Source organism: Emys orbicularis, chromosome 4 (genome assembly GCF_028017835.1).
Source record: "Emys orbicularis isolate rEmyOrb1 chromosome 4, rEmyOrb1.hap1, whole genome shotgun sequence".
In the NCBI taxonomy this organism is placed as follows: Eukaryota; Metazoa; Chordata; order Testudines; family Emydidae; genus Emys; species Emys orbicularis.
Window position 1 is genome coordinate 58122993 of NC_088686.1, and position 12529 is coordinate 58135521.

At 45.8% G+C, this 12529-nt stretch overlaps 1 protein-coding gene across 1 annotated transcript in view; it reads right to left on the minus strand.

The window, feature by feature from the left end:
- Positions 1-573: 573 nt before the first annotated feature.
- The window catches only part of RASGRP1 (RAS guanyl releasing protein 1), a 71497-nt gene continuing 59541 nt past the window's right edge, over positions 574-12529 (minus strand). The window contains exons 16-17 of the mRNA XM_065402817.1: positions 8939-9312; positions 574-708 (exon numbers count right to left, since the gene is read on the minus strand). Coding sequence (XP_065258889.1) covers positions 574-708; positions 8939-9312 — 509 coding nt within the window. The remainder of the gene's footprint in view (positions 709-8938; positions 9313-12529) is intronic.

Below are 12529 nucleotides of genomic sequence, written 5' to 3' on the forward strand. Positions count from 1 at the left end.
ATGTTGGATGATGAAAATCAATGAACTCAGTTGCACTTTCCAGTTCTTAATGCAGCGATGATTGGGACCATGAAATTTCTATCTTATCAAAAATTGCTCAAAAGTCTAAGATTTATCAAATGTTTGTTGTTAGAAAACCTGAATTTGGGCCAAATTTGAGTTGATGGTGTCCGCTTAATTACATACCTTGTCGGAACACTTGTAGGTGGGCACTGGGCACTTGATAGAAACAGTAGCTACTTGTAGAGTCGCATCATCCATATTGGACATGGAAGTTGCTTACTGATGATAAATATAAACTTCAGAGCCTATATCACCCTTCTTGAGAGAGATTCCAGAATGTATTAATTCCCGGGTTCAGAAGATAAATTATTTTAAACTGTCAGAGAAAGGAACACATTTATACATTCAGCAGTATATTGAACAGGCAAAATACGCTGATTCAACAGAGTATATTTCTGTTTAAAATCTTTCGGTCTCTGTTTCCTGTTCACTTGAATACAGCAGCTTTGTCACAGTTCAAAAAGCCCTCTCCTTTTACATTCATCCAGAGGAGAGCTCGTGCCTTGTCAGCTACGCGCAGTCTCTGTGTTGTGTATTGTCCAAGACATGATTTCTGCGTTGAATACTGAGAGATTCAATTGTTTTGTGTGCCTGTTTAAGCTGAATCTTTAAAGCTTCATTTTCTGCCTTTAGAATATTTCTTTCCTAAACAAAAACAGAGAATGGCAGGCGTCATATGAATGGTATTGGTTTTTTAAATCGAGATTTCACCCCTGTTTGCTGGTGCATTTGCTTGATTGGCATCTCACATTTTCCATGAGAGACTACTTAACTATTCTCCAAATGGTTATTATGCACTGAACAGTAAATGGCATGTTAAACAAAAAAGATCAGCATGAGCAAATGGCAATTAATTTTCTGTTTGCATCTCTAAAGAATGTATTTGGTTACCTGGTAAATTAACCATTTCATGCTTGGAACCAGTATTTTTTAATATGACTCATGCAGAATATATTTGTTCTAAATGTGTACTGAGCTTTCAACCACATGGTGCATAGGAGATGCAAAGATGGAGGAGAAGATTTGGGTGGTAGGTGGGAGTCCGTATTTCAAGGATGGGTGGGAGAGGGTTTAGTTTTGGACATTGCTTGGGTTTGTAGGTAGATATAACATGGATTAGTATTTTGGTGTTTTTTCACAAAGACTGAAGGCTTCATAGGGCAGCAAGAGGCTGTCTCTTGATTCCACTACCTAGTGTAATGACTGTGTACTAATTGAACCATTTCCTCATTTGCATTAATATGCAAAGGTCCACAAAGTGCTGGCTGACTGCAAACTGAAGTGAGCTTGCTTTATTTTTGCTTGCCTGAGATTTTAGGACAGTGATGCTGATTGGAGTTAAGATTTTAACCATTTCAGTTTTCATTTGAATTGGTTAACTTTTGTGAGAGGAAGGGACCATCTTGTGGTTAAAGCACTGGACAGAGATTCAGATCTGGGTTTAATTCCTGGATGTGTCACAGGCTTCCTGCATTACTTTAGGCAAGTCACTTAATAGCACTGTGCCTCAAGTCCTTCTCAGTGAAACAGGGGTAAGCAATGCTTGCTTTCTCCCACCTTTTATCTGTCTTGTCAGTTTAGGGCCCAATCCAACTCCCAGGGAAGAATGAGAGTTTTCCCATTGACTTCAGTGTGAATTGGATCAGGTAAGCTTGTAAGAAGAGAACTGTTACTTACCTTACAGTAGATGTGGTTCTGCAAGATGCGATGTCTGTGCAGATCTCACTGTTGATGTGCTTGTGCCCCATGTGCACAAGATCAGACTCTTCTAGTAAGTAGTGTGTTGGGGGCTGTACCTGCACCCTGAACATCCTCACCCCTCCCTTCCACCATCCCCAACTAAACATACAACAGGCTGTATGGATCCAACCAGCTCTGCTCCCTCAGTAATTCAGAATCCCAGAGATAAGGACTCCAAAGGAGCAGGGATGAAGAGTGGGTCATGGGATCCACATGGACAAGACTTTGCAAAGAACTACAGTAACTGTATGATAAGTAACTGTTCTTTCCTCTTTGCGTCCTTGTCCATGTGGATCCCACTGGTGCTGGCTAGCAAGCAGTAATTCTCACAGGACATACTGAGGAGTCTTGTCTAACTAGCTAACTTAGTCAAAAAGAGAACTGAGAACAGCCCTTCCAAATATGGCATCAGCTCTGGCTGCCCGGGGTTATTTTGTGAGTGACGCACCAGTTTCAGAAAATTATTGCTTCTTGACAAAGGGAGGCGTGAGCACCATTTTGTCTGATGAAGAACATTGCAGATGTATTGTCCATCAAGGCTCCCTCGGTCAGTGACAACTCCTTGAAAGCTGGCCTGATCACTCAAAACTCCAGGATGTTAATGTGAAGGCAGGCGTTGCTTTGGGACCTGATTCACCGTGTCGTAGAAGCATCTGTGACTACTGTTAGTGATGGGCATAAAGTCTGAAATGGATCTCCTCTCCTCGTGCTGGGGTTCATCCACCATTTGAGAAAGTCCACAATATAGCACTGTGATAAGAGTCCGTGGGGTATCTAGAAGGCTGCGACACAATTCTGAGCCAGGACTGCAGTGGACATATGCAAAATCTGGCAAGAAGCACCACATACGTGCATGAAGCAAGATGACCTAGTAGCTTTAAGCAAAACCTTACTGATGTGGTTGGTTCGAGATCTTAAAGCCTCATCAATTTGGGAATGGAAGAGATCAGGCTCCTTGAATAGTATACTGGACCTCTTTCAGGATTCCTGATGGCTGGAGCCAGGATGCTTTGTTATTGCTGTGGCCAGGAATCGAACAGGTGCATTGGATGCACTTGGTGAGAGGTCTTGGCCACTATTGACCTTTTGCTTCACCACCTTCAGTTCTATTATTTAGTCTCGAGAGAGATTGAGAAAGGAAGAACCTTATCCCTGCTTGTTACGTTTGGCAAGTAATAAGTTGCAAGGATACTGAGGAATATGGTTTTCTACCACATAAGTCCAACCTCTATAGATCATTTTCCTTGGGACTGGATCGACTCAGGGCTGGTTGTCAGGACTTTTCTAATATTGCTGAGACCACAAGAGAGCCCAGAGTAGGGTGAGAAGTGACATTCATATCCCTTTTGCAGGTACTTGGTAACTCCTCTAAGCCCTCAGAGATAGGAGAAGTTGAGGCCAGTGTCTGCCATGAGTCCTTTGCTGGCTCTAAGATGCCTTCACTGACAGGCATGGCCATTCTAGTTATCATCTGGGAATGGAGAATGCAGGAGCGCTTTGGTGGCTTTTCTTGGTTCACTGAAAGCGATAACTCAAGTAGTGGCTATTCTCTCGAGCAGGTCTTGAAATGCCCTAAAACAAAGATCTTCAAACTGTGGGGCATGCCCCCCTAGATGGGCATGGAGGAATGTTCGGGTGGGAGGGAGGGGAGCGGCGATGGCAGGTGGCTCCGGCCAGCCCCTCACAGCAGGGCTCAGGGAGGAATCCCCACCCCCTGACTTTTTTTCTTTTCTTTCTATTTTTGTCTGTATTGGGGATGGGGCACATCCAAAAATTTGAACTCCAAAGAGGGGGGAGGGGCTCAGCTCAAAAAATTAGAAAACCACTGCTCTAAAATCAGCTGCAGGCAGGATCAGTATGGGGGTGACTGCCTCAGCAGGAGATGGTAATGAATGAGCAGCAGGTTGTTTTATCATTTCATCTACCAGATCTCTGGAGGAATCCTCCTCTTCATATTCAGGCCCTGACTCTTTCTTTGACTTTTTGGCTATGTCTACACTGATAGCAGTGTGTGGCGTTCGGGCACCACACGTGTAGCTACATACTGCAGGGAACAACTCCAGCAGCTCCTGCCTTTCCCCACTGTCTCCCCCTCCCACCCCCCCGCCAGAGCCTTTCCTTGCTGCAGTGAAAGGCTCCAACAACAGGGAGCCTCACTGCAGCGAGAAAAGGCTCCAAGGGTGCCTCTTCCCCTACCCCCTGCCAGAGCCTTTCCCTGCTGCCGGAGGCTCTCACAGTGGCAGGGAAAGGCTCCAGCAGCAGGGAGGTAGCAGGACATTACATTGCTAAAAATACCAGCGTAGACATGGGAGGCACTGCTTGGGTGTAAAGAGCCGTGTAGAGTATCTATCCTGGGGGTTCCTGCGTGTAGGGCACTCTACTGGCCTAAGCCATGTCTCGCTGGGCATGTAGTGTCCGTACTCTGCATGCCACCATATGTATAGACGTATCTTTGGTGTGTGGGTGACGCTGCCCTTTGCATGGAAGTTGATCTTGGTCTTTTTCTAGCTGAAGTTACAGGAGAGTGGGACCTAGAGGTATGAGAGGCTGGACCCCAGTATGCCCAATAAAGCCAGGAAGGGAAGAAAAACTGAGAAGGAGAAGTAGTGTTCCAAAGTCTTTCAACCATGTAATGGGGGACGTGCCTTTCCTTAAGGGAAACTGGGGTGATATCCCTATACTTCGGCTCTTAAGAGCATGGGAATGCTCCTTAGCAGAAGCTGGGTGGAGGTAGGAGGATGGGGAAGACGAGGAATAAATTGGGTCTGTAGAAAGTGCTGATAGGATCAGCACTGAGGAGGAGGGTTCCAGTGCTTAATTTGTAATGAAAGGTGCTACGGCTCAGCCCCAGAAAGCCCTGGCATAAATTAAGCACTGGCTGAGTGGCCGGAGAGCGGCAGCAGCTGGCCGGGCGCCCAGCTCTGAAGGCAGCGCCGCCACCAGCAGCAGGGCAGAGGGAAGGATGGCATGGTATGGTGTGTTGCCACCCTTACTTCTGTGCTGCTGGTGGTGGCGGCGCTGCCTTCAGAGCTGGGTGACTGGAGAGTGGCAGCAGCTGGCTGGAGCCCAGAGGTGCCGGGGCTATGAACAGCCAAGCCTAGAGGTGCCGGGCTGAGCCCCAGCACAAATTAAGCACTGGAGGGTTCCCTGAGGGCAGGGAACAGGATGGCTAACTGAGCCTTGTACCAGAGAGTAAAAGGTCTTTTGGTATTGAGAGAGACTCCAGCATCTGAGGATTCTATCGTTGCTGAGGCAGTCAATACTGTTGAAGCTGAAGTGGCCTCCCCTTGTCCTGAGGGAGATGGTGAGCTAGTCAGGGTCACTTTCTTGAGCTGATCTATGTTCTTGGCCTTAGAGTTATCGGAGTCACAGGACTCCAGGCTCCTCTTAAACACATTTGCTTTATTCCATTCCAGGGAAGGAGAATGGCAGTGTCATCTGGCCCTGGGTCATGTCTTGGATCTACTATGTCTGGTGGTGTCACTACCTGGGTCCTGAACTGGAGCTGTGTGCAGTACCAGGATGACGTCCCAAGGATGGCACTGATCTTGAGGCTTTTTCTTGGTACCACCAGGAGCTGGAGCTTGGGGAGTACAGTCTCCAAAGCACTGTGGGAGTGCGACGTCTGGCTCTGGGGATGTTATTTTGGGTCCAGGGAAGGCCTCTCAGGATCTGAGGTACCCCTCATGGACTGTTATTACAGCTACAGTTTTAGGTGAGATTCTTTCAGTTTTCTGATCTGAGTAGACAAGGATGTGCACATTGAACAATAATTGAGAATATATGATTCCACCAAGCACACAAGACATCTGCTGTGGGTCATCAGCTAAGTATGTGGGGCGAGGGTAGGAATCAGCCTGTTGCAGAAAGGGTAGAACTCGAGTGCTGAGGGTTTGGAGTCTATCATAGGGGTGGTAAGGCACAAACATCTAAGAACATTCCCTGAGACAAAAGGGGAATGGAAAGCTGCCAAATGGGCAGAAAAACTATTAACTAATAATCTAAATCTATATATGCAATTATTAACAAAAACCTATCAGACTAGTTGCAAGTGAAAGGAGGACGCCACAGTTCCCACCTTACTTCCCATACTGAGTTTTTTGTGGGATTGTGGGGAGCACAAGCACGTACTGGGCACAGGTGTGGCCCCAATGGACACTGCTTACCAGAAAGTTTGAAACTCATGTTCATGGAACACATGTGCACCAATAACAGCGGGATCCACACAGACAAGGATTTGAAGAACTGTTTCTTACTATGTGTTTTGTACAGTGCTTAGAACAGGGGTTGTCAGCTTTTCAGAAGTGGTGTGCCGATCTTCACTTTAACTTAAGGTTTCGCGTGCCAGTAATACATTTTAATGCCTTTTTAGAAGGTCTCTCTCTATAAGTCTATATTATGTAACTAAACTATTGTTGTATGTAAAGTAAACAAGGTTTTCAAAATGTTTAAGAAGCGTCATTAAAAATTAAATTAAAATGCTGATCTTACGCCGCCAGCCCGCTGCTGGCCTGGGGTTCCGTTCACCTAGTTCGGCAGCGGGCTGAGTGGGGCCTGCGGCTGGGACCCCGGCTGGCAAGGGGCCGGTAGCCGGGACCCCAGACAGGCAGCGGGCTGAGCGGGGCCGGCGGCCAGGACCCCAGACCAGCAGTGGGCTGAGCTGCCGGCCCCGCTCAGCCTGCTGCCGGTCTGGGGTCCCGGCCCTGCCCACATAGTGGGTACCTACCTTTCCCTGGTTTGAGCCCATTCTCTTCCTCTCTCTCTGCACTGAGCTGAGGGTGGGAGTGCACTGAGCACAGGGTTGGGGGTGAAGGAGCAGGTTGGGGTGCAGGGTCTGGCCAGGAGCTAGAATGAGGGAGGGGGCTCAGGGTTGGGGCAGGAGGTTTGGGTGTGGAGCGCTTACCTGGGACAGCTCCCATTTGGTGCGAGGGGTGCAGGTGGGAATGTGTGTGTGGGGTGCAGAACCTCCTGTTTGGTGCTCAGGGTGGGGGTGGGGATGGGGGGTGCAAGAGTCAGGGCATGGGGTGTGGGGGGGCTGGTTATGTGTGGGGGCTGCAGGAGTCAGAACGGGGGCTGGAGGTGTGTGAACTGCAGGAGTCAGAACTGGGGCTGGAGGTGTGTGAGGGGGTGCAGGAGTCAGGGTGTGGGATGGCTGGGTATGTGGGGGGGTGCAGAAGTCAGGGCAGAGGGCTGTGGGGGGGGAGGGTGCAGGGTCAGGGCAGAAGGCTGGGTGTGTGTGGGGGGGGTCAGGGCAGAGGGCTGGGGTGCTCGGCTCGTGGGGGTGCTCCCAGCTCCCTGCCATGAGCAGCGCATGGCAGGGGGCTGGAGGGGATATGCCCCGATTCCACCCCTTTCCCCAAGACCCCGTCCCTACCTCTTCTCTGCCTCCTCCCCGGAGCAGTGAGCACGCTGCGGCTCTGCTTCTCCCCCTCCCTCTCCCTCTCCCCATTGCAAGGGCAATCAGCTGATCGGCACAGGGAAGGAGAGGAGATGGGGCAGGAAAGCACCACACTGGGGGAAGAAGCGGGGGAGGGGGAGCTTGGCTGCCGGCAAGACCAAGCTTCTGCCTCCTGCCCCCGCAGGAGAGAGCGGTGGGCAGGGGGGGCTGAGTGGGGCTGGGACCCCGGCAGGCGATAGGCATCAGCGTGCCATTAAAAATCGGCTCGTGTGCCGTAGGTTGCCGACCCCTGGCTTAGAACAATGCCCCAATCTAGGTTCGGGCTTCTATGTAGTTATTTTACAATTGTTAATATTGTAAATAGATTTTACAATTCCTCATTGCTGATTGTCTGGTTTGTCTATTTTACTCTATTAAATGCTCTTCATTTCTATAAAGTTCTATTTCTCTCTCTTTCATTAGTCCTCATCTCTCTCTCTTCTGGTTTTATTCTTGGCTGCTATCTGTGCCCTCCCATATCATGAATTCCATGCTATTCTTTTCTCTTATTTACATTTCTTTGGGGGTATTTTTTTCTTAATTTTTACCCTCACAATCATGTGCTTGTCATTCCCTTCCAGCTTTCTTATTTCTATTAGCCTTCTTGTTTTCTCCATAGCTGACTAGCCCACACATTCAACGTCTTTCTTTCTGTATATTCACTTCAGTTTCATTGGTTCCAGCCTTTTGTTCTCCAGTGTCATTTCTCTTTCTTTCTTTGACCACTCAAATAGACCTTTCTAGGTGTTAAATGCAAAAAACTGTGTTAATGCAACTTCTACACAGTAAAAATCAGAATCAGGAGAGTGTAATATTTCAACAGCAAAGAGAACTTGGCCATATTGTCCTTCCAATCAATTTTATGATGTGCACATATTGGAACATAAACTGTTATACACTTGCCTGTTCTTTTAAATAGAAAAATGGGACTAGAATGCTAAATTTTGTTCTGCAGAGTTAAGGTTATTTATGGAAGCTTTAGCTTCTGTATTTCTTGAGTTTTTATAATTAACTGTATCACCTTGAAGTTGCATTCAGAGTTTTTTGGGGGGAAGGCTTTAACTTCCTATGGATTTTTTTTTAAGAAATGCAAAAAGAGAAACAAATAATAATATTTAATGATCCCATTTAGATTTTGAAGTTCACATCTTTCTCATGGTAAAGTCTGGTTTTGTTAGTGCTATTGTTTAGCTAGAGAGAGTTTTGGGCAAGGCAGGGTTAACCTGGCATGAGCATAGTGGCTTACAGTTTAATGGCAACATCTTCACTGTGGAAACTAATTTGCAAACTATTGCCCAGTCTGGAGTGTCCCTAAAATTGATGACTAGATTTATAGGGTAAAATCCTGGCTCCAGTGACTTCAATGAGGCCAGGATTTCACCTATGGATTTTAAGGCTGGAAGGGATCATTGTGATCATTTAGTCTGACTTCCTGCATAAGAAAGGCCTAATGATTTCTGCATCAAGCCCAATAGCTTATGCTTGAACTAGTGCATATCTTTTAGAAATATATCCAATCTTGATTTAAAGTTTTCAAGGGATGGAGACTACAAATATCCGTTATTAATTGTTCCAGTAGTTAACTACCCTGGCAGTGCAAAGGGCCCTTGAAGTGACAGTAGATCCTTAAATCAACTTTAAGGCCTCTTTACTGTGCCACTATAGTGTAAAGGAGAATGTGGTCCATTGTGTAAGTACCTGCTCCACTTCCTGGTACGAGGGTTTATAGATGCGCTGCTCATCCTTTCGTTTCTGACTTGAGTCTTTGTTTTCCCATTTTACATAAGCCTTTTTGCGGCTTAGAACTGGGCTTGGGCATGGAGATGGTGTTGCGGGCTGTAGATAAATATTTTCCGATGGCATCCCATGCTCCTTCTCCATCTGCCTACTGGGTACAGTGCTATTTGCCAGTGCTGGCTCAGTCTGTGTGCTCTTGTCAAGAACAGCTGGCTTCACTCTCACTGAGATTTTTTGGGACGAGACACCCATAAGCATAATCGTTCGGTCCTTGCTCTCTTCATTGTGTTCAGCCACTTCTTCATTAGGAAATGTAAATGGTCCTTCCTCCTGCCCTACAGAACAGAAACAACGAACTGAGTTAATTGGAGACCTGCATTGGGAAGGAAGATATATAGCCATAGTCATTCAGGGTGCCTTTTTAAAACAATGTACTATGCAATATTTAATCTGAAATGGTGTTTATATTCACATCTCTCTGAATTTGGTCTAGTAGCACAGGCTCTTAAACTTTTTCCAGAGTGTGGACAACTCCCCTTTGATTCACAATCCCATAAAATCCCTGCAGCAACTGCAACAATTATTTACATGGAAAAGTATTATTAGGAAAGTATTACTGTAAATTTAGCTGTCTTTAAGAAGTGTAAAACTGGAAGGGACCTCAATAGGTCATCTAGTCCTCTCCCCTGCACTCAAGGCAGGACTAAGTAATAATTAGACCATTCCTGACAGGTGTTTGTCTAACTTGTTCTTAAAAATCACCTATGATGGAGATTCCACAACCTCCGTAGGCAATTTGTTCCAGTGCTTAACCACCCTGACAGTTAGGAAGATTCTCCTAATATCCAACCTAACCCTCCCTTGCTAAAATAACAGGAGTACTTGTGGCACCTTAGAGACTAACAAATTTATTAGAGCATAAGCTTTCGTGGGCTACAACCCACTTCATATATGCATCCGAAGAAGTGGGTTGTAGCCCACGAAAGCTTATGCTCTAATAAATTTGTTAGTCTCTAAGGTGCCACAAGTACTCCTGTTATTTTTGCGGATACAGACTAACACAGCTGCTACTCTGAAACCTCCCTTGCTGCAATTTAAGCCAACTGCTTCTTGTCCTATCCTCAGAGGTTAACGAGAACAATTTTTCACTCTCCTCCTTGTAACAACCTTTTATGTACTATGAATGAAAATGAAATAATACAGACTAGAGAACTTCCTCCTAATAATTCCTACAGCAGATCTTTTAGAAAAATATCCAATGTTGATTTTAAAGTTACCACTGATGGAGAATGGTAAATTGTTCCAATGGTTAATTACCCTCACTATTAAAAGTGTACACCTTACTTCCCATCTGAATTTGTCTAACTTCAACTGCCAGCCATTCAATCATGTTATACCTCTTGTTTGCTTGACTGAAGAGCCCATTATTAAATATTTGTTCCCCATGTAGGTACTTAGAGAACGTAATCAAGTCACCCCTTAGCCTTCTCTTTGTTAAGCTAAGTAGATTGAGTTCTTTGCATCTGCCACTGCAAGGATGTTTTCTAATCTTTTAATTATTCTCTGGGCTCTCCCTCTACACCCTCTCCAATTTATCAACATCCTTCTTGAATTGTAGACTCCAGAACTGGACACCGTTCAGTGGTCACACCAGTGCCAAATACAAAGGTAAAACAACCTCTCTACACCTTTACGTACCCTTCCTTTCCCCATGGCCTTGGGGGAAAATCACAATCTTTTTGTGTTAGCTTGCCCCTCTAAAACTGGTGCAATTAAATACTTCATTTTGCAATGTCTTTCATGTAAGTGATCTCAAAATGGTTTGCTGAGTTAAACAGCAGTTACAAAATGAAAGCAACAAATGAAAGCAGAAGGAATGAGAAATGGAGAGGTAAGGGTGTGACTCTAAGAGCTCCTCCACACCAACTGGCAAAGGGCTCACTGTTCTGTAACAGCAACTCCTGCTGGGCCTGCTAAACTCACTATACCTAAGATGTTGCTGTCATGGCATTTATCAGTAACGCACATTGTGTGAGATCTTAAATGAAAGCTAATATCTTGCTGATCATTAATATTGTTGTGATATCTATGTACTGATTATATGTAAAAAATTATGTCCTTGTGGTTTGTATCAAGGTGTTATTCCCCGCAGAAGTGAAGAACTGGTTTCGCCAGACAAAGGCATGTATGTTCAGGAGTCTGCCTAGGTTAATATGTAGATTAAGCACTGTAAGCCAAACACAATGGGAGCTACATTTGCATTTCAAATCAGCAGGAGGATCTGAAGACAACTTGGAAGCTGCACAATGGTGGGGTGAGGGGGGGGGGGAATCCTGACTGTGGGGTCAAAACAATGAGTTTGGCTTTTTGCTTCTCCTTTTATTCCCCATTTTGGTATCCCCTTACTGAGGAAACCCCTTGAAGGGTGTGGCCATAGTTATGAAAACTTGGGTCCTGGTTTTGACTGAAAACCAGCAGCTCTCTCATAACTGACTCCTTGGGAGAAGATCTACTTTATAAAACAGGAAAGGTAACCATTAATAAGTGTAGACCTCAGATTCCTTTTTTAAATATGTTTCCACTCATTATCCTTTATCAATATCTCTTAAATCATAATCTTTGTTAATATGCATATAAGTAGATTACAGTGCTGTGGTGTTATAAAAGGATCAGATCCTGAGATGTACCAGCCAAGCTGTGTGTACATTGTTTCTTTGGGGACAGCTTACCTGGTAATTATTGAGAGTGTCCAGTGAGAGGGACTGGATACTGCACGGAGCACTCCGAGGACTCGGGGGTTAGCCCTAGCTGGCACAGAGAAGGCGAGCTCTGTGGAGACTGGGAAATCAGTGATTGTGGGACCAGAAGCTGTTGGTTTCAGGTAGGGTTGCCAACTTTCTTACCGAACATCCCTTGCCCTGTCCCTTCTCCGAGGCTCGGCCCCACTCACTCCATCCCCCCTCCATGTGTCGCTTACTCTCCGCCACCCTCACTCACTCATTTTCACCGGGCTGGGGAGGGTCCCTTTTCGACCAGGTGTTCGGTTGAAAATTGGATACCTTGCAACCCAAGTCTGACTACAGTAACTATGTGGGGCAAGCACTTGAGGTGAGAAATAGAGACATTTTGAGAACTTTTAAATTAACGGGGAGTCAGTGGAGCTAATGAAGGATGCAGCTGTGGCTCTTTGTACTTGGACAGCCATATCTGCATGTGTTACAGCCCTGCATGTTCTGGATTCTGGAAAGAGAGATGGGCCTGAGGGAGGCCACAGGGAAGGTCAGTGAGAGCAGTCTGATAGCTTCCAAGGCCAGAAGGGACCCCTCTGATCATCTAGCCTGCCCTCCTTTATAACACAGGCCATAGAACTTCCCAAAAATAATTCCTAGTGCATATTGTTTAGAAAAACCTCCAGCCTTGGTTTAAAGATTGCTAGCGATGGAGAATCCACCACGACCCTTAATAAACTGTTCCAATGGTTAATTACCATCACTATGAAACATTTACATTTTATATGGAAGCATGGGTGAGAACTCCACCATCAGAGCAGTT